Raw genomic sequence first — 26,818 nt, forward strand, 5'->3', positions numbered from 1 at the left:
AAAATATTACTTGTTTTTTTCGTAATGGCTACGGAACCCTATTTTGGGCGTGTCCGACACGCTCTTGGCCGGTTTTTATTTCTACTGTGGTATTGCATTGGGTACCTAAGCCCTGTCCATCACGTGTTGGCTTCAGAGCTGTTGAATATTGTTAATCAGATGAAAACATTATCTTAAAACGAAAATGAACTAGCTACGCGTAGGATTTTGCACGAATGTAAAAATGAAGGAATGAGTCTAAATTATCTTTGCCATTTACTTTTTTAAGAAACCAATTTTTTCGTTGAACATGAATGCAATATTTTATTTTTTTATGGTCAATGCTAAACTCGTTTCGGTTCTAAATAAATTCTATTCATTAATAGTAATTTGTGCAACAAGAGAGCAAAGTTGTTTTTTGTTGCGAGTGTTGATTTTGAATCCCTAGTAAGCGAAGGATTCTATAATTGAATCACGAGCGTCAGCGAGTGATTCTAGGTTAGAATTCTGAGAGCAGCAAGCGAGCGAGATGCAAAAAAACTTTGGTCTTGGTGACACATACAATTTTTCACCGCAGCAGCGAGAACATCATTTAAATGTAACATAAGAATAAAACCACATATACCTACCTGTTCACAAAACAAACACTTTTTTTAAAATATAATCCGATTGTTAAGAAACAAATATAATAATCACATTTAAAACATAAAAAAGTGTCCAGTAGATACAATACAAATCTCATAGGTACTCATAACAGTCATAACATGCACTGTAATTTGAACTTAGAACTTCTTGTGCTATATATCACACTTATTTTTGAATACTGCAAAAACCTCATCTTGCGGTCATTAAAAAGGTGGAACAATAAACGTATAATATTTATTATAAATGTTATTAAACATTTAACTAAGTATAAATTTAATTAAGATTTATATTACATAAACATAAATAGATTTGTTAAAAATTCATTCAATTTAACAAATATTTATTCCAACTGTAGAGGCAGTAAGTATACGGAATTCTTTTATATAAAAAAAAAACAAGATAAGCGGCTTTCGTGCAACGAGGTTGCATACTTTATTAAAAGATCGGGAAATTTTACATTTTGGAAATATTTCGTTGTCATGTAATTTATTAGACATCAATATTATTTAATATCAAAAATTTAATTTAAGATTGTAATCAACACATTTGATCCTATCTCTCGCTCTTTTCATGTTAAAGTGAAATGACAGATCAAAGTAAAGTTCAAATATTTGGAATTCAGTGAGTAGACCCAACACTGTACTTAGCATTGAAAAAAAAAATTAAAAAGTTACTTTGGCTCACGGAGTGAGCAAAATGCGATTTTGCTCACTGATTTCTCATAGCAAAACCTGCCTGTTTGAGGTGCTGAGGGGAAAATAGTTTTTACCATCACCGAAGCTGGTTGGGAATAGCCTAATTTCTAAAGAACTATTGGGGAGTCTGCTGGCTCAGTAAAACAACTATAAGGTATTAAGTATACCAATAATATATGGAATAGCTTAGCCGTTAGCTTTTAACTTTATTTAGAATTTCATAGCTTAGGTATGATTTTTGTTTTTTTTTTTGGGACACGAGATAAGAAAAATTTTATAACAAAAAATTGAACCGACTACAAAAAACCATGAAAATAATTTTCAACCAGTCTGAAGTCGGTGCCTCAGCACGAGCCGAGAATTTTACAAGGTAAACTGTTCTTAAATGTCTCAGATTAAGAAATTGAACAAGTTCAGCAGATTGAGACGAGTGTGCCAACCCAATCGTGAAAGAAAGGAACCATAATTATGTGAGTTAATTGCTTACTACCTGTGCAATAATTTGTCGAACGTTACAATTACCTAACCTAATTATCTGACCTATTCTGAAGTCAATTACGGTTTTTCTAATGCTACTTAGTTGCGAAAAGAAATTGCTCGCGATCATTTCGAAATTGATGGGTGCGCAAGAAACAAGTTCGAAATGACTATCATACAGAATGCGAAAGCTTTTCTTTTTAAGAAAGGCTTTGATTTTGATAAGCCAGACATAACGCTGCAACTTTTTCATCCACAGTTGCAAGTTTTTTTCGCTGTAAATGGAATATTTTTCAACAACCGCGAATCTAAAATAAGGTCAATTACCTATTAAGTAGCGTGATTTGCTAAATTTAACTTAATCTTTTGGCATTCGTTTTATTATTATTCTTTGTTTTGTATAGGTATTTAACTAAATGTAAAAAAACGTCAATTGGTGTCTTACATATTGTAATTCTCCCATTAAATTATCTAATCATTTACATTTCTGTATTGAAATACACTAGTCTACTTTGTATTACAATGGTAATATGTCAAATGTTTATAATCCTTGAATGTACAAAATCCGGCAGCTGAAGTTTGTTTAGATTTAGTTAAATAACTATCCAAACCGAGTATAGTAGGTGTAACTTGAGATAGTTACCTTACATTATAAGTACCTACCTACACACATTTCTGAGTCACCCACCGATCACCATTATTTAATTCGTTAATGTGTTTATTTTAACCGTCTCGTTTGCTGCTGTCAACACGTTGTCTTTGTAGCTTGTATTTAATTAACTTTTTATTCGCTCCTGTAGTTATATTTTTTTAATGAAAAATTAACTACTTCTTAGGCTAAAGGTACAGTCGAGTTCACAAACTTGTGGGCAAAAATATCTGAACACGACTCTATTGTTAACGGCGTAGAAGTGTGTTCAGATATTTTTGATCAAATTTTTGCTCACAAGTTTATGAACACTGCTAAATTGCAGATGATATTAAATATATACTTAAACTTCCTTTTCTCTTCAGATTTGTCTGGCCTCTGTTGAGCTCAATTCTTTCTCTTATCGCCAATAGCTTTGAAATGATGTTTATATGGCACGGCGTCACCACCAAGGACTATGGCTTCGCAACCGAATGCTTCTGCTATTTTTTTATCCTTGGCTCCGTTGTCGTTGTCTACGTCAGCATGCTGATGAACAGGGAGAAGATATTTACTCTATCAAACAACATGAACAAGGATTTTATTTTAATTTGTAGCTTAGGATCGCAATACAGGTAAATCCGTCTTCAAACAGTCGTGTAGAGTGGCCGGGAGGGAAAGGGGGGCATAGGAGGCGCAACGCCCCTACTTTATTCCGTGCCCGAGGGATCGTAGAAGTTCAGACGTTTGTTTGTAGTTTCCTTTACAACATTTTTTAATAAATGGGGCCGGCAAATGGTAGGACCTTGTGCAAAGTACGAATCGCCACCACAAACTTGCCAGCCGGGAAAATTCCTCACAAATCTGGTATAGGAAAAAGGGGAGAAATTCCAATCACGATAAAAGTTTATAATATTTACATGTGGCACGTTGATTTTTATATGTATAATATAGTCCAATCGAACGAATTTCAGTTTTTTTGATTATTTGTCGTTTCATTTCACAATTTTAATGATAAACCCTCCACACCCCATTGGTGAGGTTAGTATAAATGGGGAAAATTGCTAGATTTTACACTTTCTGATTATGAACATTTAAAATATTTTAATAGATTGCCTTGCCAAGAGAATATTTTATTTATGTAGCGATATTATTTTTTATTTATGCTTCTGTAGGTACTAAACGATTTAATGTTTTCTGTAAGTTGTAACATTTGCCTTTGTTCATTAAAATTATTAAATTGTTAGTCATGTAGGTACTCTGACTTCGTCGAATTGCACGCAAAATTGAATTAAGTAAAATTCAGACGAAAATTCTCCGGTTTTGAACTTCAACTTCGACAAATATAATTGTAATTTCTCAAAATTACTTTAGGAGCAACGAGAGCCCGAAAATTTAAGTAACAACTGAAAAAAACTCTGGATTCGCATCTCTTCCTGCCCTCGACGTTCTTTCTCCCCCCGTTTTACGGTATTTTACCTTAACCATGTATGCTGGCAATGCATTTGCATTTCTTGGTGTTTCTCTGCATGTGTGATTGATGGTGCTTATTAATTGACCATCAGGAGATACACTTCTTATTTAGTTTGCAATCCTATTTATTTACTTACTTATTTTCCGTGTAGGTATATGTAAAGCTGTAGGAGTGTGCGCTACACCACTTTAGATACCTACCTTCCAAACTTACACAAATAATGCCGAAAATTATAGAGAATAATAGTGGGAAACCGTAAAAAGTAAAGTTTCTTTAGATAGCTGCGTTACCTACTACCGTTTTTTGCCACGTTCCTCAAGATCTTTGTCGCACTGTACCTAACAGCAGTTTTTCTTTCAGGGACACATTCTTAAAGGGTCAACTTCTCATTTGGCAGCTCTGCTGGTGTTGGCTTAGCTTTCCGATATTCATAGCGACCTTGTACATATCCAACACACTCGTATATCTGCTGTACCAGAGTACAATAGCCACGCAAGACGAGCACATGGTCCGCCCGTTTATGTTTCCCCTCTGGCTGCCAGCAGACGACCCCCACAGGACCCCGAACTACGAAATATTCTTCCTTTTGGAGGTCATATTGATATTTGTAGTGCTTTGCACTTTTGTCTGTAAGTAAAACATCTTTTCATTCATATTTCTATCAGTCCGAATGAATATCCAAATCACTATAATATCGTCGATATTATTTTCCGGCTTCATAACTTCCTTAGTTGGAATTACAGCAAGAAGATTCCGTGAGCCATATTTTTTATTACCCGACTGCAAGGAGAGGTATTGCTTTTCGCGCGTATCTTGTAGGTATGTAATATTCTTTATTACCGCATATCTCTCAAACTGCTGAACGGATTTAGACAATTAAAGTATCATTAGAATCGTCCCAGCAACCCAAATGTCCTAAGATAGGTGACGTTAAAAAGAAACATGGCGGCTGTGAGATGCAAATAATTGGGGGTCAAAAAAATGATTTTTTTTCTTATACGCCTAATATGGATATCAAAGTCAAGAGCTTAAATCATAATGGATTTAAAAAAGCTATGTCATGATTGTTAAATATATAGTATAGTTATTTGTGCAACAAGAGAGCAAAGTTGTTTTTTGTTGCGAGTGTTGATTTTGAATCCCGAGTAAGCGAAGGATTCTATAATTGAATCACGAGCGTCAGCGAGTGATTCTAGGTTAGAATCCTGAGAGCAGCAAGGGATTCAAATACACGAGATGCAAAAAATCTTTGGTCTCGTGTGACACATACAATTTTTCACCTCAGCAGCGAGAACATCATTTAAATGCAACATAAGAGTAAAACCCCATATACCTACCTGTTTATAAAACAAACACATTTTTTTTAAATATAATCCGATTATTAAGAAACAAATAATAATCACATATAAAACCATAAAAAAGTGCCCAGTAGATACAATACTAATCTCACACTCGTAACATGCATTGTAATTTGAACTTAGACCTTCTTGTTTTTTAATAAGTACTGCAAAAAGCCTCATCTTGGGGTCATTAAAAAGGTTGAACAATAAGCGTGTAATTTATTATAAATGTTATTAAACCTTTAAATATGAATTATATTAAGATTTCCCTTTAAATATGAATTTTATTAAGATTTCTATTACATAAAAATAAATAGATTTGTTAAAAATTCATTCAATTTAACAAATATTTATTCCAACTGTAGAGGCGGGGGGGATGGAGTATACGGAATTCTTTTATAAAAAAAAACAAGAGAAGCGGCTTTCGTGCAACGAGGTTGCATACTTTATTAAAAGATCGGGAAATTTTACATTTTGGTAATATTTCGTTGTCATGTAATTTATTAGGCATCGATATATTTTTAATATCAAAAATTTAATTTAAGATCGTAATCAACACATTTGATCCTATCTCTCGCTTTTTTCGTGTTGAAGTGAAATGACAGATCAAAGTAAAGTTCAAATATTTGGAGTTCAGTGAGTAGACACTGTACTCAGCATTTAAAAAAATATTTAAAAAGTTACATTGTCTCGCGGAGTGAGCAAAATGCGATTTTGCTCACTGTTTCCCATAGAAAAACCTGCCTGTTTGAGGTGCTGAGGTGAAAAATAATATACTTTAAAAAAATGTTACTACAAAATATAAAAATAAATATAATTGATAAGGGCACGTGGAGGAAATACTCGATACTGATTTATCATTTTTTTTTAATTAAATACAAAATGTTTCATTGTTTTTTTTAATTTTTTTAGTCAGCATGAAAATTCAGGAATGTTTATTTTCCGTAATGTTTATTTTTCTCAATTAAATTGCACCAAATAAAATCCTTTTAGTTAAAAAATATGCCATTTTATTTATGATAGCGAATGGCCGTCATTAGTTTTCAAAATAAAAGGAGCCAAAATGGCATAAACGGAACCCTTATAGTTTCGCCATGTCTGTCTGTCTGTCTGTTCGTCCATCCGCGGCTTTGCTCAGGAAATATCAATGCTAGAAAGCTGTAACTTTGCAAGGATATATATGTGAAATATGCCGACAAAATGGTATAATTAAAAATTAAAAAAATATATTTTTTAGGGGACCTCCCATAGACGTAAAGTGGGGAGTTTTTTTTTTCTTACCCAACCCTATGGTGTGGGGTATCGTTGGATAGGTCTTTTAAAACCATTAGGGGTTTGCTAATGATTTGTTTGCGAAATATTCAACTTTAAAGTGCAAATTTTCATTAAAATCGAGAGTCGAGCGTAAAATTCAGGATGATAGTAAGTATATCAAACTTTCAAGGAAAACTATAACGGTTGAGTTTGCTTGAGAGTTATTAGTAGTTTAATAGTAAATAGCAGCCTAAGGTATAAATTATACCTAAACTATGGATAATTCCGTAAGTATAAAAACCGAAATCCTTAGAAAAATATTACTTAATTTTTTCGTAATGGCTACGGAACCCTATTTCGGGCGTGTCCGACACGCTCTTGGCCGGTTTTTTTATGTTCCGCTAATGAGGGCTATCGTTTTTTGTCTCACTAGATGGCGCACTGTTGCGTGAGGTTTTTAAGTATGGCTTTCAAAGTCTATATTACGGGCGTGAAAACAAAGTTTAGATTAAAATCATATTTAATATACCTTAAAACCGTACCATAAAAATATCGAACATGCCACAGTGTTGCATAGTCCCCGTTTTTTTACAAAACTGTCTCATAACACAGACATTCATTGCCTCGGAACGCATATTTGCCATAATTAATTTCAGATATTGCAAAATATTCACAAAATTATTCTAATTATGAATAAACCCGCGTAGCTCACCCAAAAACTATGAGATTTGACATTTCGGAGACCTCACGCTACACTAGCGCCTCTAGTGGCGAATTCTTACGCGATAGCCCTCATTATGCCGGTGTGTATAAAAAAAAATCTTTAGGGTACCTCCCACAGACGTAAAGTGGGGTGATACTTTTTACCCGACTGCAAGGAGAGGTATTGTTTTTCGCGCGTATCTTTTATGTACGTACATAAATAACAAAAATTGAACCGACTACAAAAAACCATGAAAATATTTTTCTACCACTCAAGTTGGTCGGTGGCTCAGCACGAGCCAGCAGGAGTGGACCTATAGTCATCTACCTCACCTACGCACTTTATATTGGGCTTCAATCACTCCTGCTGGCTCGTGCTGCGACACCAACCGACTTCAGACTAGTAGAAAATCATGGTTTTTTGCAGTCGGTTAAATTTTTTTCATAATTTTTTTTAATCTACCAGCGCTTTCGGAAAGACCATTATTGCCAAGAAGAATGCACCGCAAGAAACTTGGCAGAAAGTCATTTTTTCAAAATCAAATAATTACAAATAAAATATTTTAATACTACAGTAAAAATTAAAGAAAAAAATACAAAAAAAAGAATAATAATACAGGGATGTATGGGGTCCCTTAGCTACAAAACTTAACACTAAGTGGAAGTGTAGAATGCTTCCACCGTCTAAAAATAATAATAATTATAATTTGATTCTGAAATATACATTTCAGGTCAATTAACCATTAAGCTTTTGGATTCCGTCCGAAGGCAAGCTCACGCCTGCCGCCTCGGTATCAAACCGACCTCCCTCACCTCCTGTGTTTCAGTCTCTTAATAAAATACCTCGCCATAACTGGGAATTACCTTCCCACCTGGTAGGTAATCAGGTTTGGTAGCTAGCTGACACAAGGTGGCACTCAAGGACTCCCTTTTCGTAGCCAATGTCTTTTGGTTATTTTTTTCCATTGCTTGCTATCTATCAAATGTAGTAGGTAACGAAATATTTAGAACTAAAGGCTGAACCTGAAAACACGCATTAATTAGGTATGTTACGCTTACCTACGCGGCTTAATAAGAAGGTATCCAGCGTCAGTTAATTATGCGCTTTCGGAATATAAGTAGTTACGTTCTACTTAATACTGACCAGATTACGATTTCAGTGTATGTGTACATACTGTTCCACCTTCTGCTGCATTACTACAACCTGATGGACATTATCCTGATTGCTTTTGGTGAGCTGTTCGATGACCTGGACGAGTCAGTGGCAACGCGCCCTCCCGAGGACCCGCGGAGACAGGAGGTGCAAGCCAAGCTGAACCGCCGGATGGGCCAGATCGCACGTTGGCACCATTCAGTTTTCGAGTACGTCATTAACTACTGTAGGTCGTGCATCGTCTTTCACTGTGACAAAAGACGTCTGAAGAAGACGAAGAAGATAACCTCGAGCGACAAAAAAGAAAATGTTACGCGTGATAGCGGTTCCATGCAAGACCTCTGTCTTGGCGTCTGGCCAGCGAGTATATGGGGTCGACCCTAGGAGTGCAACAATAAAATAACCAATGGGTCAACTCCATTCTCCGTCTAGACGCTGTGTAGTGTTCAGTAGAAATTAGGAAAGCGGACGACGTGCAATATCCACAGTCCTTGGATCGAAATCGAAGAATGTCATTTTTGGGAATTCCCACGGGAATTTAGTAAGTCCTGAAATTTTAATACAACTTCGAGACTTAATAGTTTTCGTGAGCGAAGCCGCGGTTAAATGTTAGTACTGACTAGAGAGAAACTAAGTACGCGTAAAATTATCGGTAATAATGTCAATCGCTCTTTTGCCCATAGATCTGTTGAAACAATATCATCGGTGTACGGTCCTGCGCTGGTGTATCAAACAATGTTCAGTTCCGTGGTCATTTGCTTGATCGCATTTCAGGTCGCAGAGGTAAGTGAGTGGCCATAGCATGTCGCTTCTGACAAATCGAAACGCCGCTGCTACTAATATTTAAAACGGGTTCGGAGTTGTGGTCTAACATACATAAATATTTTCAGCAACTATCAGAAGGCAAGTTCGACTACCTGTTCGGTGTACTGGGGGTTGGTGCGTGTATGCAGCTGTGGATCCCATGTTACATTGGAACTTTGCTACGTAATAAAGTAAGCATGTGCAACGAAGTGGTTCTGTCATGGCCAATTACAGTTAATTAAGCATATTTTTAGCCTTGTTGTTGTTGAGGAATAAGGACTTTATCAAAAGAACTTGTGGACATTTGGAGGCCCCATTTCCAAAAGTGCCCTAAGTTCTTGTGTGCCCCAAGCCCTCATGGCCGACGGCCCTGGCTACTGGGCGGGAAAGTTCCACCTGAATATTTCGTTCGTCATATCCTGAATTCGAAGCCTCATTTAGACGATGCTGAACTTGCATGCGACTTACGTTACACTGCGGAAATTCTCTTTTGAGGGACAATGAATTCAGTTTGTCAAACAAATACCGCAAAATGTAGTGAAACTTGCATACAAGTTCTTGCATTGTTTAACCTCTTCACTTCACCGCTACAAAACAAACGAAGTGACGTGCTCTGTACGCTACAGAAAAACCAGCCACAAATCAACTTGATTTTTATTCCATAGGTGATTCTATGTATAGATGACCGTGGCGTGTTCACATGCTGCCTCACGTGGCATTTCATTGGCTGTCACGACTGTATGACTTTGGCGGTTAATGGGGCTTAATGAGGGCTATCATTTTTTGTCTCACTAGATGGCGCACTGTTGCGTGAGGTTTTTAAGTGTGGCTTTCAGAGTCTGTTATTACGGGCGTGAAAACAAAGTTTAGATTAAAATCATATTTAATACACTTTAAAACCGTACCATAAAAATATCCAGCAACCACAGTGTTGCTTAGTCCCGTTTTGTTCGGAAAAAAAGGGAGGACAAAAGTTTCCAAATGACAAAACTGTCTCAAAACACAGACATTCATTGCCCCGTAACGCATAATTGCCATAATTAATTTCAGCTAATGCAAAATTTTCACAAAATTATTCTAATTATAAATAAACCCGCGTAGCTCACCCAAAAACTATGAGATTTGACATTTCGGAGACCTCACGCTACACTAGCGCCTCTAGCGGCGAATTCATTCGCGATAGCCCTCATTGTGTAACTACAACTTCTCGCCTGTTATTGTCAGGGCTTCTCTCTCGGCGACCGCTGCTTCTACAGCGGCTGGCACGGCACGCAGCTGGGGCGGCTGCTGCGGCGCGACTTCGTGATCTTCATCCAGCGCTCGCAGGAGCCGCTCGCCATCAAGTTCACCGCGCTGCCGCACCTTCAACTCGAGACTTTCTCTTCGGTAGGTACATTGAAATATTTTTGTACCTATCCTTATCCCATTTTCCTCGCTTCCCTCCTTCCTCGTCGTACCTAAATTTTTCTTTTTTTCGGCATATCACGGTATACCTAGAGCTAGAAATATCGACCAATGCGTTGCTCTAATCGATCTGTCGTATAGTTTCACAGGCACATCGTGATATGCCTCGCCAACTTTTAGGCATATCATTAAATGGCGCCTTTTCACGAATGCCTAGGAATTTCGTGATCTGGCGGATTTTACGATCGGCCGCTGACATGTACTTATTATTACTACTTAGCTGCTGCCCGCGATTCCGTGTGCGAAGAATTCTTTATCGTTATTCCGCAGGGAGTATGAAATTTCCCGGGGAAAAAAACTACCTATCCTATGTCCTTTCCAGGGTCTCAAACTATCTTCATACCAAATTTTATTTAAATCGGTTCAGCGGTTTAAACGTGAAGACTTTAATCTACCTTAACTATTCCGCGACCAAATGTGTCAAATACACACGCGCAGACGTGAATATATATTTTATTATGTGTAGAATAATATATTCCTGCGTCGCATCTTGTGTGGTGTTTGTGGCAATTGGGTTTGTGTGACATAAATTATGTTAGTTTGCGTATGTAGAGTAGAGGCCGGATCTCCACGAAAACATTTAGATACTTACGTGCCGCACAGATGTAGCTATCTAGCACATGTGGTCACAGAGTGATTGTTTTACCTTATAGTTCATTAACGTGGACCTCTGGAAAGTAACGTCGAAATCAATTAATTATTCTTGCATAATCAACGATTTGCAGGTGGTAGGACCTTAGTGCAAGGTCCTCCCGGATTGCTACCACCATCTTGCTCGCTAATCCTGCCGTTAAGCAGCAGTGCCTACACGTTGAGTTTCAGCGTAGAGAGTAAGACAGCCGGTGAAATTACTGGCACTTGAGGTAGGTATCTTAGGCCTCTAGGTTGGCAACGCATCTGTAATACCCCTGGTGTTGCAGATGTTTATGAGCGGTGGTGATCTCTTACCATCAGGAGACCCCCTTGCTCGTTTTCCATCCAGTCGAATAAAAAAAACGAGGGAAACTCAGTGGGTTGTTCTAGGCGTCATTAAAATGATTAAAGTGATTTATTGCCCTCGGAATACACGGGCGGGGTCGGGAATTGGCACAACGCGGGTAGGACTACACCTAGTCTTGGGTGTATTGAACCTTCGTTAAGTACTTAAGTACAGTTACTTATCGAAGATTCATTCACCCGGCGGGAGACATGGTGAAATAGGCACGGTAGGTAAGCAGCGGATATGTTCTATACATACTTAAGTCTGCCACAGATGATTTTGTAATACGGTCTGTCTGTCTGTATTAAGTACTAGTGGCGTGGCACCGTAGCAAGCAACTAAATTTCCATCGTGTTGCCCAAATTTTCACCAATCTCTCTTTCGCTTTTCTTCGTGTTTGTTTAGCTCGACTATTGATAATTTTCATGCCAGGTCACATGTAAGTAGGCACTGTAGTTGTTTTTTGTGTTTGTTTATTTCTTACTTTTTCAGGCGGATTCTCTGAAATCTCTCGAACTGTGTACCTAATCGATTACTTACATACACAAATTCTTAACATTAATAAATAGCGAGCGACATATAACTACAATATTAGTTCCAGAAAAATGAAATGGCGGGCAATAGCTAGTAATAACATTTCACAAGTTTTATCATTTGGTGGTATCTTTCCTCTGTTACCTACATATAACGCTTTTGTAGGAACTTATTGGTGTTACCTACTTATATCAAGATCAATGCTGCACGTTTTAGAATTATCAAGTCACGAGTCGCGACTGTCTATAAGTAGGAACTATCGAACCAACTAAATAATAATCCACTATGGAACCTAAAAGATACAACAAGGTTGATTCAGGAAGCAAAACTCATTTATTTCAGTCTACCCACAACTGTCATTACCAACTCATCACAAGACTACCCATCTTAATACATAACATACCTTTCTACCATAATCAAGTAGTACAAACATTTTAAGTGCAGTAATCAACATAAGTAACTAACATGCATTTCTAACTCACTAAGTTCACTTCACTAATTATCAATTTAAAGTAACAATTGAATTTAGATTTTTAGCCATTATTTGGTATGCCAATTATATCTGGCCATAACTCCGGGGGTGGTATCTCAATGGGAGGATCCGACATGGAAGATTGAGGCGAGTCAGTTATTTGGTGGTCGATGTCGTGTGCCGAAGCGGATTGGCTTTGAGCGCGAGCCAGTATTTGGTCGGCATGCCGTCGATGTAGCTCTCCATCTTCCGTTTTCACCCTATAAGTAGATGGACCTTCTACCTCCTCCACTGTGGCTTTCTGCCACTTACCAGCAGTACCGTACATGCGCACGAGCACTGGTTGGCCGGGCAGGAATGCGCGAGCACAGGGCCGCTGCGCCGCCCGCTCTAGCTGCTCATCGGCGCGGCTTGGCGCACTGTCCGGATGCAGGGCGGACACGGCCGTTCTGTACTTGCGTCCGTTTAACATTTCTGCTGGTGTCTTATTAGTGCAGCTGTTAGGGACGGTGCGCAGAAAGTATAAAGTCTTAGCTAGTTTTTCACTCCAGGACATGCTACAATTGGCCATTTTCTTCAATTTGTTCTTAAATGTCTGGACGGCTCGTTCAATTTGACCATTAGAAGCCGGATGGTATGGTGGAGTATACAGGTGTCTGATGCCATTCTTCTGTAAAAATAAATTGAACTCCTCTGAAGTAAACGTTCTTCCATTGTCTGATACCAAAATATCGGGAAGACCTTGGGAGGCAAACATTCGTCTCATAGTCTTGATTATTGTCTCCGAGTTCATAGATGGTACGATTTCTGCCTCTAACCATTTGCTGTAGGTATCAATGAGGAGTAAAAAAGTTTTTCCTTGAAAAGGGCCAGCAAAATCCACATGTACTCTGCTCCATGGTTTATCCGGCATCACCCACATTTGCGGATCCTTGGGTGGATTGTTTCTCACTGACTGGCACTCTTCGCATTCAGCCACCACTTTTTCTATTTCATTGTCCATGCCAGCCCACCAAATATATCCTCTTGCGTATGGCTTCGTTTGCACGATACCTGCATGTGGTGCATGTAGTAATTTAAGCACCTTTTGCTGAAGCGAGGCAGGTATGATGACCCTATTGCACCACAATAAACACTCTTTATTGTGTGAAAGAGCCTCCCTACGACTCCAGAACGGTTGCAGTTCGGGGTCGGTGTTCAAGCGTGGCCAGCCATGGAGCACCCTGAACAGAACCTTTTGCAACACAGGATCTTTCTTGGTCTCTATTGAAATAGTTTTGGCATCCAAGTTCCATCCTTGTGGCTGCTCTTCTAGTAACAGCACTTCACTTAGTCGCTCAGGGTCATTTTTCATAGTAGACGTTTCTTGCTCAGTCCATCTGCTTAATGCATCTGCATTACCAATCGATTTGCCTGGTCGGTGTTTAATCGTGTAACTATATCCGTTTAGCTTAAGGGACCACCGTAACATTCTGGGTGATATTTGATCCGGGATGGGCTTTGCTGGATTGAACAAGCCGACAAGGGGTTTGTGATCAGTGATGATGCAAAAACTTCGACCGCATAAAAATTGGTGGAACTTAGACAGTCCAAACATAATTGCCAGTGCCTCTTTATCAATTTGTCCATAGCGGCGCTCGTGGGGCTGTAGTGTGCGTGACGCCATCATCACTGGCCGTTCAGACCCATCTTCCATCACATGCGCGAGTACCGCGCCCAGTCCGTAATCCGATGAGTCACAAATTAATAACAATTCTTTTTTAACGTCATATCCGACCAAGGTACAATCCGATGATAGTAAGCTCTTCGCTTTGTTAAATGCCGCCTCTTCTTGTTTACCCCACTTCCACGGTGACTTCGCCTCTAACAAGCGATACAGCGGTTCGAGTATGGTAGCCTTCTCAGGTAAAAATTTCTCGTAAAAGTTATACAATCCAAGAAACGCTCTAAGAGTTTCTTTATTCTTTGGCGCAGGCTTGCCTTGTATCTCCTCCACCTTTACCGGTGAAGGGTGGAGCCCTTCAGCATTCAGCATATGGCCCAAAAAGGATATACTCTTCGAAGCAAAGACGCACTTCTTGATGTTTAAGCGAAACCCTAAATCTTGCAGCTTTCTCAAAACTTCTTTTTAAGCGCCTGTCATGTTCTTCTGGAGTTCTGCCCGTTACAGCTACATCATCCAACAGACACGCCACCCCATCCATACCTGCTAAAGCTGTAGACATGAGCCTCTGGAATATGCCAGGAGCTGCACTCACACCAAAGCCAAGCGATTCATCTTCATTAACCCAAGTGGTGTGTTTAGAGTCAAGAGTATAGCCGTGTCTTCATCCACCTTCAACTGGGTATAAGCCTGTTTCAGGTCCAATTTACTGAACAAACATCCACCACTGAGCTTCACGAATGCTTCCATGGAAGTAGGAAGTGGGTATGTGTCGACATCTATGGATGCGTTTACGGTCGATCGATAATCTCCACAAATCCGTAAAGAACCGTCTTCCTTCTTCACTATTCTTAAAGGGGTGGCCCACTTAGAATACTTGATAGGTGTAAGAACACCTTCGTCAATCATCCGACGCAATTCATCTTCTACTTGTTGTTTCAGCGGGAATGGGACAGGTCGTGCACGCAAAAACCGCGGCACTGCGTCGGGACGCACGTGTAATGAGACTTCAGGTCCTGTGTACTCCCCTAGCTCATCCTTGAATAAATTCGGAAACTCGCTCTTCAATGTTTGTAATATGTCTTCCGTCCAAGAGATGCCACTAACTTGCAATCCCAAGCTGTTAAACCAGTTCCTACCAAGCAAACTTGGTCCGCTGCCTTTCACCACAAAAAGCTCACATTGGGACTCTGTATCACCCAAAGCAACCCGTACATGGGCCAGCCCCTAGGACTTTCAAAGGGGCCCGGGTCCATGTGACCAATTTCACATCAGTAGGTTTCAGTTTGGGTGGGGTCAACCATAATTTATTAAATGTCTCCTGGGATATGATGGTCCTCGAAGCTCCAGAGTCAATCTCCATCCTTAATTTAGCTCCATTAATCAGTACATCAACCGTTATTGGCGGATGATAACTTTCAGCACAAACATAGATTCCGTTCATAATTTCTGAATTAGAGTCACAGGAACAGTCATCCTCTCCGTCTTCGACTTGATGAACTCTGCTTGTTTTTTACTACAAGCCGACGCGATGTGCCCATGCCGCTTGCAATAATAACCGTGCCTTGGCAAAGGGGCACCGTTCATTTTGTTTGTGGGGCCGTGCACAATGTTTGCATTCCACGGATTTGATTTTATCAATTTCCATTGGCTCGTTACTATTGAGTGGAGTTTGCTTAGACATGCCAGCCTCTGGGTACAAGTCCGGAAACGTCGCCTGGTAGTTAAGACAATACTGAACGGCACTCTCATACGTGAGGTCCTTGGTCTTTAACAATTCCCGCCGCAGGCGCTCGTCGCGCACCCCGAGCACTAGTCTATCTCTCAACTGTCGTTTGAGATCGGCAAAATTGCATTGTGTACCGAGCAATCCGATCACGCCGATATATTCTTGCACGCTTTCCTGGTGTAATTGCATGCGTTTATGAAACTTTCCTGCTTGCAAAATTTCATTAACCTCCGGTTCATAAAACTTGTCCAACACTTGAATTATATCCGAAAAAGTAGATTGAGTTGGCCGGGCTGGCACCATAAGCGATGAAATGAGCGCATATGTCTCTTTGCCGCACTGGGATAGAAACAAAGAGCGCGACTTGGCGTCGTCGCCCGCAACGCTCGCTATGTCGAGAGCACATAATAATCGTTCTTTATAGTCACACCACTTATCGTTTTTGGGGTTAAATTGTCCAGGAAACACAATATTTGAAAAGTTACTGCTCATTTTCACATTAATTACACCAAATTTTCCGAAGTCGCCAATAAAAGATACAACAAGGTTGATTCAGGAAGCAAAACTCATTTATTTCAGTCTACCCACAACTGTCATTACCAACTTATCACAAGACTACCCATCTTAATACATAACAGAACCTTTTAACAGAAAATATCACAAAAATAATTAGGTACGATGCTTACCTACTGTGAGAACGATGGAAAGGAAATCAAATATCATCATCATCATCATCATCCCAGCCTATATACATCCCACTGCTGGGCACAGGCCTCCTCTGAGAACAAGAGGGCTTGGGCTATAGTCCCCACGCGGGCCAGTGCAGATTGGGAACTTCCCACGCACCATTGAATTGCTTCGCAGGTTTGTGCAGGTTTCCTCACGATGTTTCCTTCACCGCAAAGCTCGTGGTAAATTTCAAATGTAATTCCGCACATGAATTTGAAAAAACTCAAGAGGTGCGAGCCGGGGTTTGAACCCACGACTCTCTGTTTGAGAGGCGATAGGTCAAACCACTAGGCCACCACGGCTTCAATCAAATATGTAGTTCGGTAATAGACAGTCGACGCATAAATAGATATCTACATAATACAGCCATACCATCAAATATGCCTTACAGAGTGTGTATAGTATAGATATTTTTGACGTCTTGGCAACGTACATACCTACATATATCTAAACCTTCGAATACGGAACCCTATAAAAGGGTTAATGTATAATAAGGTATATTATTGTCTAGCATTGGTTGAGCTACGAACACAAATTAATTTTGTGTCACCTAAAATTTTTCACTCTGTAATACAGTCAAGGAAACTGAATCACGTACTAGGGGGAACTATTTCATAATCAATTTCCCTATGTCATGACGTGAGTAGCACCAAGAACCATGGTAGCACAAAAGTTCCACCCTGGTACGTGATTCAGTGTCTTTGACTGTACCTACAGTCAGCAGCAGAAGTAGACGAATTGATCTAAGCACCCTCTTATTACCTTGAAAGTAAAGTCGTGTGTAGACAAATCATTTTGAGCACCGTTACCGCTCATCCACTTCTGCTGCTGGCTGTACCTATTAGGTATATGGCTCATTTTTATTAATTGTTTCTTTTCAGATAATGAGCAGTGCATACTCGTACTTCAACATGCTACGGCAGTACAATTAGTTGGTTATCATCAAATCGTTTTTGGTTTAAATTCATACTATCGCTATCTTTTTTTCGTTAACGGTGGGCTAGGCACTAGGTATTAGTTGAAATATCTTTGTTTTTTTTTTCTCAAACATGACATGAAACATATTATTGACGTTGTGTTACAAATAATAGGCCAGGAAGTATCGCGCTGCAGGTGCTGCGGCTCGGCTGCCGGCGCGTGGTCACTCTAGCGGCCTGAAAAGAGATTTGATACAACTTTCCCGGCCGCTGGCCGGCAATGCGACCGTTTTTTGTTTCAACGCGCGCTCTGCGGCATGACCCGCGCCTGCCAACAGCAGCCAGTGCGACACGCGCGCACACAACAGGGCGACGAGACTAAGCGTCCCGCAAGCTTGATTTTTCTTGTTTTTTTTTTTATTTTATTTCATGTCTATATCTGCTTGGCCGGCCCCTCCTTCCCGGCCTCTACAGTAATCTACTATTATTCCACAATTGCACTTAAATTAAATTTCGAAGCTATAGAAACGAGTTGGCTGGCTGACTGGGGCTGGGGCCTACAATATATGTCAAACAAAAAATGTGAACTTTACACGATTACCGAATATTAGGTTGAAATTGTAAAAATAGAAATCCGTACCTTGGGGTTTCAAAAGATTAATATTATTGTGATCATGGCAAAATCAGTTGAGTTCAAATTTATTGCTTCTATCATAAAATTAAAAGTGTGTACTTGTATTTGGTATTTTGGGTATTATAAATTAAAGCGCCTTCATAAACCCATTAGCAATTTCAAGCTTGATCTACTACGAATTTATTATAGCAATCATATTACGTATCGCTCACTAATTTCTATTTCTTCTTCTGGAATATGGTATAAATAATAAATAACTTTTTCAGATTAGAAGCCGATTTTCTATTGTAGTTTATACTAAGTAGGTTTATACATCGTCAGATTTAGACGAAATTAAAAGGAGACAAGATTAATCTTTTCGCCGCCACGTCAAATACATAAAACATCACCTATACGCCAGGCTTATATATTGCAATGCCTAAAATTGAACCTTAACACAATTGAACAAAGGATGCTTTTGCATTGAATTAATGGACGCATGTATAGGTCGTTGGTGTGGAACCTGCGGTGCGTAAGTATATACGAGTCGTTGGCGTCGAAAAGGTTAAAGAAGAAAATAAAAAGGGTTCAATTTGTATATTTTACCTATTTGTATATATCTGCCTTTACTTACGTACTATTTAACAATAAAAAAATCTAAACTACAGATATTATTACATTAATTATTTACATGAGTCTTAAGTCTAAATTCAAGTTTAGTGCAATGACCCTTTATGTTCTGGCAGGAGGAAGTAAATTGTAACTGGTCCTTTTGATGTCTGGACTATTTCAGTGTGCCTTATAAGTTGCGTGGCAGCCAGCCCATAGAGCAAGCAGGGTATACCTACAAAACAAAGAACGATTGATCAGATTTTGCATAGGTTTTCAGGTCGAATATTTACAAAGTACAATAGTTTAGACTATCGCGGTAATTTCATTACTAATTTTATGATTTAAATTCGGGTTTTGTTCGGCGTACCTTAATTTTAGAGAAGCTCAATATTTTTGGCACAGTTGCATGCGCCATGGTCAAGAGACGACCCTGAAACGACCCGAATTTAAATCATAAAATTCGAATTAAGTAGTTTCAAAGACGTCACAGACCGCAACACTAGTGATCCTATAAGGGTTCCATTTTTTATATTTGAGGCAAGGACCCGAGAATTGAAGAAAAAATCTGTTTTGATACCAATTTTCAATGATATAAGTAGGATGCAAAAATATATTGATATGAAATTTTAAGTTGGAATAATCAAATTGGGAGAAAACAAATTTGCAAGATTATCCTGAGCGAAGATGCATAAAAATGCTCTTAAAAATCTTGAGAGGTTCTTCCTTACTGTTGGTGATTATTTATTAGATAAAATAACTATATCTTGAAAGAAAGACCTTTCTTGCATGTAATTATAGTAGAGCATGGTATGTCTGATTTCAAACTTGTAATTTATAAAAATTTAGAAAAAAAAAATGTGTTCTTCTACAAGTAAATTGCGAATGTTTCTTTTTCTCAGCCAAACAGTGTGGGACATTATTGGATAGCTCTATCAAAAACATTTTGATTTGCTAAGAGCATTTTTCTGCTATTTTTATTTTTATTTTTATTTTATTTCTATGCCGCATGCATCCGGATTGCTGGGTCAAAGTAATCACCAATTGGGTTCCATGCGACGGGCACTGTAGCAGAGGCAGACCTAGGAGGAGATGGCGGGACGACCTGGACCGATTCCAGTCAGATTGGCAAGAGCTGGCCAAGAGTAGAGACGAGTGGAATAAGAAAGGGGAGACTTTTGCCCTGCAGTGGGACACATTATAAGCTATTAAAAAAAAAAAAAGAGCATTTTTCAATTTTGGGTTTTGGCCTCAGGCGACCCCAGGGCTGGCGCTTACCTTTTGCAAAGATTAGGAATAACAGTTCAGAGAGGTAATGCTGCCAGTGTCTTGGGGTCAATGCCTGAGGCAGAACATTTGGATGACATTTTTATTTTGTAATATTAGTTTAGTTTATATAGTATTAGTTTTGGATGTTAAATAGAATAATTATATAGGGATCTATTTGTAAAATATTAAGCTTTAAAGTGCTAATTTCTGCTAGAGTCCAGTATCACCCCAGCTTTTTCAAATATTACTACTAAATGCAAGAGGGGATTGTTCCTAAAATTTTTCACCTACTTAACTAAAACTTACCAAAGTTGGCTACTTTGATAACTCTCATAAATTTGTCAGATGTACCTAGGTCTTCTGCTGCTTTCCGCGAGCAGTGGTACTTGATGTATGGGAAGCAGCCAGTCCTCAATATCTGGTAGTTGGACTTTCCCACTCTCCAATTAAAGTTTGACATCCCATATTGGTCATCCCTCACACTACTGTACTGAAAATTTTTCATTAGAATTCAGGTTGGATTTGGAAAAAAAAATCTTAGAAATAGTTCAAGGCACAGGAACTTAGTCATCATCATAAAAAGTTTTTGGCAAAAATTTCATTTTTAATAAAAAAAAATTGCTGACTGTACTTTTTGTTGACTGTACTTGCATTGTCACCCAAACTACAATTTCAAGTCGATGCTGTTAGTCGTTAAAGAGTTCCGTCCTGCGGAGACGATCCTGGCCGGACTATCAGGATGTCACTACCAGATTATTGTACTGTCACGCAATTTACATAAGTATGCCAAATTTCAAGACAATCCGACTACCAGAAGCGAGTCAAGTATAGTATAACTTGCAAGAACTTCGATTTTCTTAGTATTTTCTTGGCTGTTCAGTCTCCAGAAGTGAGAAATTTGAGATCATATTATACCTTAACGAAGTAAGAAGTCCAAGGGGGCTCATTACATTGTGTTAAATATGCCGTAAGCACTTCTGATGCATCAGGTCTAGAAAATATCCGTAACACTTGCAAAGCAGCAACTCGGTTCTTGACGAATTGTCTTACAGCGTTCGAAGTCATTTTTACAACTATTACATAATACATTAAATTAAATAATGTTCACAGTCATACTATTATTAAAAAGCCAGGTGTTTTGCGTAAATAACTGCATTATTTAACAATTTATAATTTGATACGATAACGGATAATGACAGTATTAAAAATTGATTTTGGTTGGAGTAAACAGCTGTTTTTGACACTGACATCTGTCAGTCGAAAACTTTTTTCACCAAGTTAACGTGGAATAATATCTTTGAAATTACAACTAAAGAATAGTAAAACCAAAGGGAGTAAAACATTCTGGCTCAAATTACGGCAGTTTTAGTTTTAACTTTGAAAAAAAAAATTACATGAACAGTATGTTTTTTTTAATAGTTAAAACTGCACAATTCAAAAAACCGTTAACGGTTTCCTGCATTCTGGCGGCAGAACATTGCAGTATATTCCCTTGAGGCCCGATTTTAAAAACAATATAATAGTGGATACAGTCGAGTCACAAGAGCTGGCACGAATGAATGAGTGAATGAAATTATGAAAATTGTTGCAGAGGCGTCTTTACCTATAGTGCAGGGTGTGCGTTGCACACGGGCGCAGCGGTGTCAGGGGCGCCGGCCGCGGCACTTTGTGCCCATTCCATTTAGGCCGCGCGCTTCCTAGATAGTTATAATTGCACACGGGCGCTACATGAGCTAAATTCGCCTCTGAGTAGTTGGGAACTTCACACACACCATTGAATTGCTTCGCAGGTTGTGCAGGTTTTCTCACGATGTTTTCCTTCACCGTAAAGCTCGTTGTAAAATTCAAATGTAATTTCGCTCATGAATTTCGAAAAACTCAAAGGAGCAAGCCGGGGTTTGATTGAACCCACAATCCTCTGCTTGATAGGCCATTGGTCACACCACTAGGCCACCACGGTATCGGCTTATTTGAATACACTTCACATAAATAAGAAAATGTCTTGCTTCTGTCATTTTCCTACAAACATGTCTAAGTGACATACATTACTTTCGTTCAATCCATTCGTGCCAGCTCCCTTGAATCGATCTGTACGCAGCGCTGAGTCATAGACAGACAGACAGACACTCTCTTATTGGTTGTGCTATTAGAGCCACCTTCATAATTTCAAATTTTTCGGACAACTGGAATGGAATACGAAATACCTGTTTTAACTGTATCTTTTGTAGGTATGTGTTCTCTTAGAAGTTCGAATTTTTGACAGCTTCAAAGAATTGCAAATATGTAACAAAATAAAACAATATATTTCAGTAAAATACAGTATATTAAAATATATTTCAAATACAACAGACATGTCAACATAAATGATTAAATCTTAGATTCTGTTTTTTTTTTCATACCTACTTGAATATCAGCGACGCATACAAAAGTCTCCGCACACGACACATCGTTAGCAACTAAAATAATATTACATTTTATATTCATCCAATCTATATCTAAACTTAAGCCACTCATTTGTCACCACATTGCTTATTATTATTGTTTAAAATAGGACAGTCTATGTTGCCTTAAGATAAGATTTGAAATCCTAAATCTGAATCTTGCCATCCTATTACGGTCAAGCTAGGACTTTAATTCATGACCCATCATGGAACCTTTTCACAGTAAACACATCGCATTAATTACCGAGGAAAATGGTAATAAAAGGACTTTTCATCTTAAAGTATTAACTACGTTATAAATATCAAGTTTCATTTATTTATTTACAACTTCAAAAAATACTTAAGATAAAACATAGCCTAATATGTAACAAACTATAAATCTTATTTAATTAAAATACCTACCTACTGCATTTAGAAAAAAAAATAGCTTATGTTTGGTTTTCATAGCAATTGTGACGTCATGGAAGTCATGCAATTGATTGAAAGCGTTGCTGATATTTATTTTTAATCTCCAGTCAAACTGATTAATATAAAGTAAGTTTGTGGAAAAAGAACTTTTATTCCTTAGATTTGGACATCGACCAAACCAAATGAACCTAAAAATAGTGATCTTTAGTTTGTGGGTTCAACCTTGATTGAAAACAGACACTATTTATTTGTATACTTATTTATTAATAACATAACCAACTTAGAAAAGTTAAAAAACTCCGAAAAACTGATCGAAATCATTTCATCCGTTTGAGAGTTAAAATGCCACAGACAAAAAACAGACATAGCAGCCGTCTTTTTGCGTGAGGGATTAAGAAGATATGAAAGTACAATTTTTTTGGATACAATAGGTATAGCATATACGATAGAAACTCCGAAAAGGTAAGGTATAACTGTGAGTTGCACTAAGTTACTTTAATTTTAGTAAGCATTAAAATCAAAGGGATTTGACGGCTGGCTTCACATTGGCAACTGTTAGGACCTATAATATAAAATAAACTATAGTCATCAATGATAGTGCAACTCACGCGAAATAGCACACATTTATAAAACACAATCGTCAAATAATTGAAATCTCTTCTTATTTACTAGTCTTCAATTAGATTTGATGACATAATATAAATGACATGGCGTGTGTAACACCGATTTATCGGACAAAAATGTTAAAAACACACCAATTTGCGTATTTTTCTTCAGTTTTGTATTGCTAAATTTACTTCGCCGATACATATTTAGAAGTAGGTAATTTAGTTTACGATAAATATCAGACGAATAAATATCAATGTTAAATGAAAAAACGAGATAGACGGGTCGTCTTTCCATGTAATTTCTACATAATATTATGTAGATACAATCTACAGTCGCTATAACCCTGGACCACAAAACTGACCACTATTAATTAGAGATGCACCAAATAGTCGGGAAAGCTATATTACTACTAGGCGAATAGTTGGCGACTTAGTCGGCAAAAGTATCGACTATTCGGCACCTTATGCCTTACTGTAATTACTCAATAATTAGATAAGTTTAGTTTGTCTTGTTTTTTTACTATGATATAAACACGTCGGCCTGTGTGATAAGTGAATCTCTAAAATGTAAACAAACTTGTCAAAATAGATACGAGAATGCGTGACGAGGGGAGCGACTAGCGGTCCAAAACGATCGTTCCCGATTGCACCCGAACTTAGCCGAAAACAATGATCGGTGATGCCGACTAGTCGGGCGCTTTCCGTCGAATCCGTCCGTCGTTAAGAAGTCAATCTTGACACGTGTCACTCCCATACTGAATACGTCAAAAAAACAAAAACATTGACGTATTTGTACCGGGATGATAGGTGTCAGGATTGACTTCTTAGCGGCGGGCTACTATAGTCGTCTAGTGGGCAAAATGCATAATAGGTCCACCTCTACTGTTAAAGTCATCTGTTTTAATTACTGATGTGCTAAAGGAAACTTTACAAAATTGCGAAATTTTTCGCACAGGAACATTTCGGAAACTTCTCACAAAATTGTGTGGGGATTGAAACTTTCCGTTTCTTAAATTAAATTTCCTATATTTCTAGTGAAAATTTCCAGAAAAAATCCGAGAACTTTTCGAACTTTTTGGAAACTTTCCGCAACTTGCACATCTGTAGTTTTAATAGATCTGTTCTTATTGAACTTACTTCTCGTAGCGACTTTGACTATAACATTAGCACGTATCACAAACAAGAAAACTCTTTGCGTTTATTAACATACGTCACGATACATACATGCACACGCAGACACACGTATGTACTTACTTTATGAAATCATATATGGCTGCAGTATAAACCACATTTTTTTGGAAAAGGACAAATATCTATAAATAATTATTTCACCTAAAGTAAATTGATTGAGCATTGAACATAAGCATCACTACACAGCTCGCCACGCGACTGCTCTAAACGGAATACAGTATCACAGAGACAAGTGTCTTTTACAATTTACTGATTATAACGATAATCTCCTAAATTGCTAAGTCGAAAAATTAGAAAAATTAAGTGACAGCGTAAGTGTAATTTTTGGAAAGTAGTTTGATATTGCAACAGTTTTGTGTGAAAAGTGTATGAGATGTCCACGAGCGTTAACTCAGGGCGGCACAAGTATATCCATAAAGCATATGCGTGGAGGAAAAAAGAGTTAAGTCGGCTTGTTCGTCTAGTCTACAGGTTCTGTGGAACATGGTTAGCATAAGAAACGTGAATAGCTTTATTTTTCAGTGAACATTTTCGAGTAAAATTTGGAAAAATATGCAATTAACGACGAGAAAGTATATGGCTATCGTAGACGGTTTAGTTTAGATAAATCTAATCCTAATTGACAAGATTTCATATTTCTAAGACTATAATTTGATTCGTTCTCTGTATTCTGTTTGGAAAGAGAAAAACGCTGATATTTTTAAAATTTCACTACAACTATTAATTTATTTTTTTTTTTTTTTAAGATGTGCTTATTCTAAAAGGGCATAACTCCAAGACTACCACACAATAGATCTATTACTTTTGTCTAGTCTCTTAAAAAAAAGATCACGTAAATCTGACGTAAACGTTGCATAGAGACGTTGATGAAATGATGACAGCTCCTTTTTCTAGTGAAAAAGGCAAAGGAAACATATCTATTATGTGGTAGTATTGGCAATTTCAGACATATTTTTTCATTTTTTTGTATTTTTTTAAATATGGAGAAATCAATTATAATAAATATTTTCCCATGTTCAGGAGGCAAAACTCTTTCGATTCCTGTAGTAATTTACAGGTGTTAAAAAATTGAAATCTTGTCAATTGTTTTTACTGTCAGAATATTATTCAGTGAAATAAAACAATCGAAACCAATACGGCAGCTATTAAAAAACCACTTACAACCACCACCACCACCAATCAACCACTTATCTTAGATTTTGGCATATTCGCTACATCTAAGGTGCAGGTGCAATCATTAAGTGAAAGAACCAATTCTGCTTCGTATGACTCCTGCTGCCTCCATCTCTCCTAACTCTTCCAGCATCGATATCAAAGTTTTAGAAGTCATTTTTCTGTCTTGGCACTCCTGTAACAATAATAATTTACCGATAAAAATGCAAGCTTTATTTACGGCCCAAGCCCTCTCGGGACGTATATTTAAACATTTTAGGATTGTTTGGCTGGGGGTTGCACTCCTACAAAGTGTCTGGCAATAAAGGAAGTGATTTCTAATATCGTTCCGAGCAAAATATATAAAAATTTAGTTTTATTCTCCTGCACCCCAAGTCAAAGTTTTGTTTGACGAACATGAAACTTTATGTCACTTGTTAGAGAGTTCGATGTCAAATTAAAATAAGTCCTATACATATAAAGGACGCTGGGCGATAGGAGGTTATAGTATGACGAAATTGAGGTGAAATTTTATGACGTTTGATACGTGATATTTTTGTAAGTGCTCAATATCCAAATTTCTTAGTTAAGAATCATTTTTACCTTTGTTAGAACTGTACACAAAAGAACTTTCAGCCTTTATAGTATAACGAAGGTCTGGCTGCCGCAAACTCTGGCTCTGGCTATACTTATAGTTTTTTAATTTTAATCAAATAGGGTAAATCGTCAATTACTGGCCACCTTCAATTCTATTTATAGGTGACCAGAATTAATTTTAGTATAAGGTGGCCAGTAATTGACACCTTATACTAAAAATTAACTCTGTTTATAGGTGAGTTTAGAATTTATTTTTAGTGTAAGGCGGCCAGTTATTGACAGGAGTCCAGTA

At 38.0% G+C, this 26,818-nt stretch overlaps 3 protein-coding genes across 7 annotated transcripts in view; 1 reads left to right on the forward strand and 2 right to left on the reverse strand.

Moving 5' to 3' along the window:
• Positions 1 to 1,916: 1,916 nt before the first annotated feature.
• LOC141427379 (odorant receptor Or2-like) lies at positions 1,917 to 17,691 on the forward strand. 2 transcript variants are annotated; one of them, XM_074086727.1, is made up of 8 exons: positions 1,917 to 2,114; positions 2,811 to 3,059; positions 4,259 to 4,527; positions 8,355 to 8,556; positions 9,031 to 9,130; positions 9,238 to 9,342; positions 10,376 to 10,537; positions 17,603 to 17,691. In XM_074086727.1, the coding sequence occupies exons 1-8, from the start codon at positions 1,963 to 1,965 to the stop codon at positions 17,651 to 17,653; spliced, it is 1,290 nt and encodes a 429-aa protein (XP_073942828.1). In that variant the 5' UTR covers positions 1,917 to 1,962; the 3' UTR covers positions 17,654 to 17,691. The 2 variants fall into 2 exon arrangements, with proteins under 2 accessions (XP_073942828.1, XP_073942829.1); XM_074086728.1 differs by lacking the exon at positions 2,811 to 3,059.
• Positions 17,692 to 18,851: 1,160 nt separating this feature from the next.
• LOC141427381 (uncharacterized protein C15orf61 homolog) lies at positions 18,852 to 23,134 on the reverse strand. Of its 3 annotated transcripts, none has more exons than XM_074086731.1 (3): positions 21,045 to 23,134; positions 20,436 to 20,614; positions 18,852 to 19,095 (listed from the first exon to the last, which is right to left on the reverse strand). In XM_074086731.1, the coding sequence occupies exons 1-3, from the start codon at positions 21,074 to 21,076 to the stop codon at positions 18,968 to 18,970; spliced, it is 339 nt and encodes a 112-aa protein (XP_073942832.1). In that variant the 5' UTR covers positions 21,077 to 23,134; the 3' UTR covers positions 18,852 to 18,967. The 3 variants fall into 3 exon arrangements, with proteins under 3 accessions (XP_073942832.1, XP_073942831.1, XP_073942833.1); XM_074086730.1 differs by having other exon boundaries at positions 18,858 to 19,095; positions 20,436 to 20,619; XM_074086732.1 differs by lacking the exon at positions 21,045 to 23,134 and adding an exon at positions 20,777 to 21,038 and having other exon boundaries at positions 18,960 to 19,095.
• A 1-nt stretch (position 23,135) lies between these two features.
• Positions 23,136 to 26,818, reverse strand: part of LOC141427378 (nuclear factor NF-kappa-B p110 subunit-like) — a 49,912-nt gene continuing 46,229 nt past the window's right edge. For both annotated transcript variants that reach the window (XM_074086725.1, XM_074086726.1), the window contains one exon: positions 23,136 to 26,125. In XM_074086725.1, the coding sequence (XP_073942826.1) occupies positions 26,015 to 26,125 (111 nt within the window). In that variant the 3' untranslated portion in view covers positions 23,136 to 26,014. The remainder of the gene's footprint in view (positions 26,126 to 26,818) is intronic.

Source organism: Choristoneura fumiferana, chromosome 4 (assembly GCF_025370935.1).
Source record: "Choristoneura fumiferana chromosome 4, NRCan_CFum_1, whole genome shotgun sequence".
Lineage (NCBI taxonomy): Eukaryota > Metazoa > Arthropoda > Insecta > Lepidoptera > Tortricidae > Choristoneura > Choristoneura fumiferana.

What these genes read in the sequence shown, in the direction of transcription:
- LOC141427379 (XM_074086727.1), top strand. Translation starts at nt 1,963, where the DNA reads ATGACTATCATACAGAATGCGAAAGCTTTTCTTTTTAAGAAAGGCTTT. An exon ending in TGGCACCATTCAGTTTTCGA is followed by an intron (nt 8,557 to 9,030) that starts GTACGTCATTAA and finishes TTTTGCCCATAG; the next exon opens with ATCTGTTGAAACAATATCAT. An exon ending in TCGCATTTCAGGTCGCAGAG is followed by an intron (nt 9,131 to 9,237) that starts GTAAGTGAGTGG and finishes AAATATTTTCAG; the next exon opens with CAACTATCAGAAGGCAAGTT.
- LOC141427381 (XM_074086730.1), bottom strand. Translation starts at nt 21,218, where the DNA reads ATGTATTATGTAATAGTTGTAAAAATGACTTCGAACGCTGTAAGACAA. An exon ending in GGACTTCTTACTTCGTTAAG is followed by an intron (nt 20,620 to 21,044) that starts GTATAATATGAT and finishes AAAAATTTTCAG; the next exon opens with TACAGTAGTGTGAGGGATGA. An exon ending in TATCAAAGTAGCCAACTTTG is followed by an intron (nt 19,096 to 20,435) that starts GTAAGTTTTAGT and finishes TTTGTTTTGTAG; the next exon opens with GTATACCCTGCTTGCTCTAT.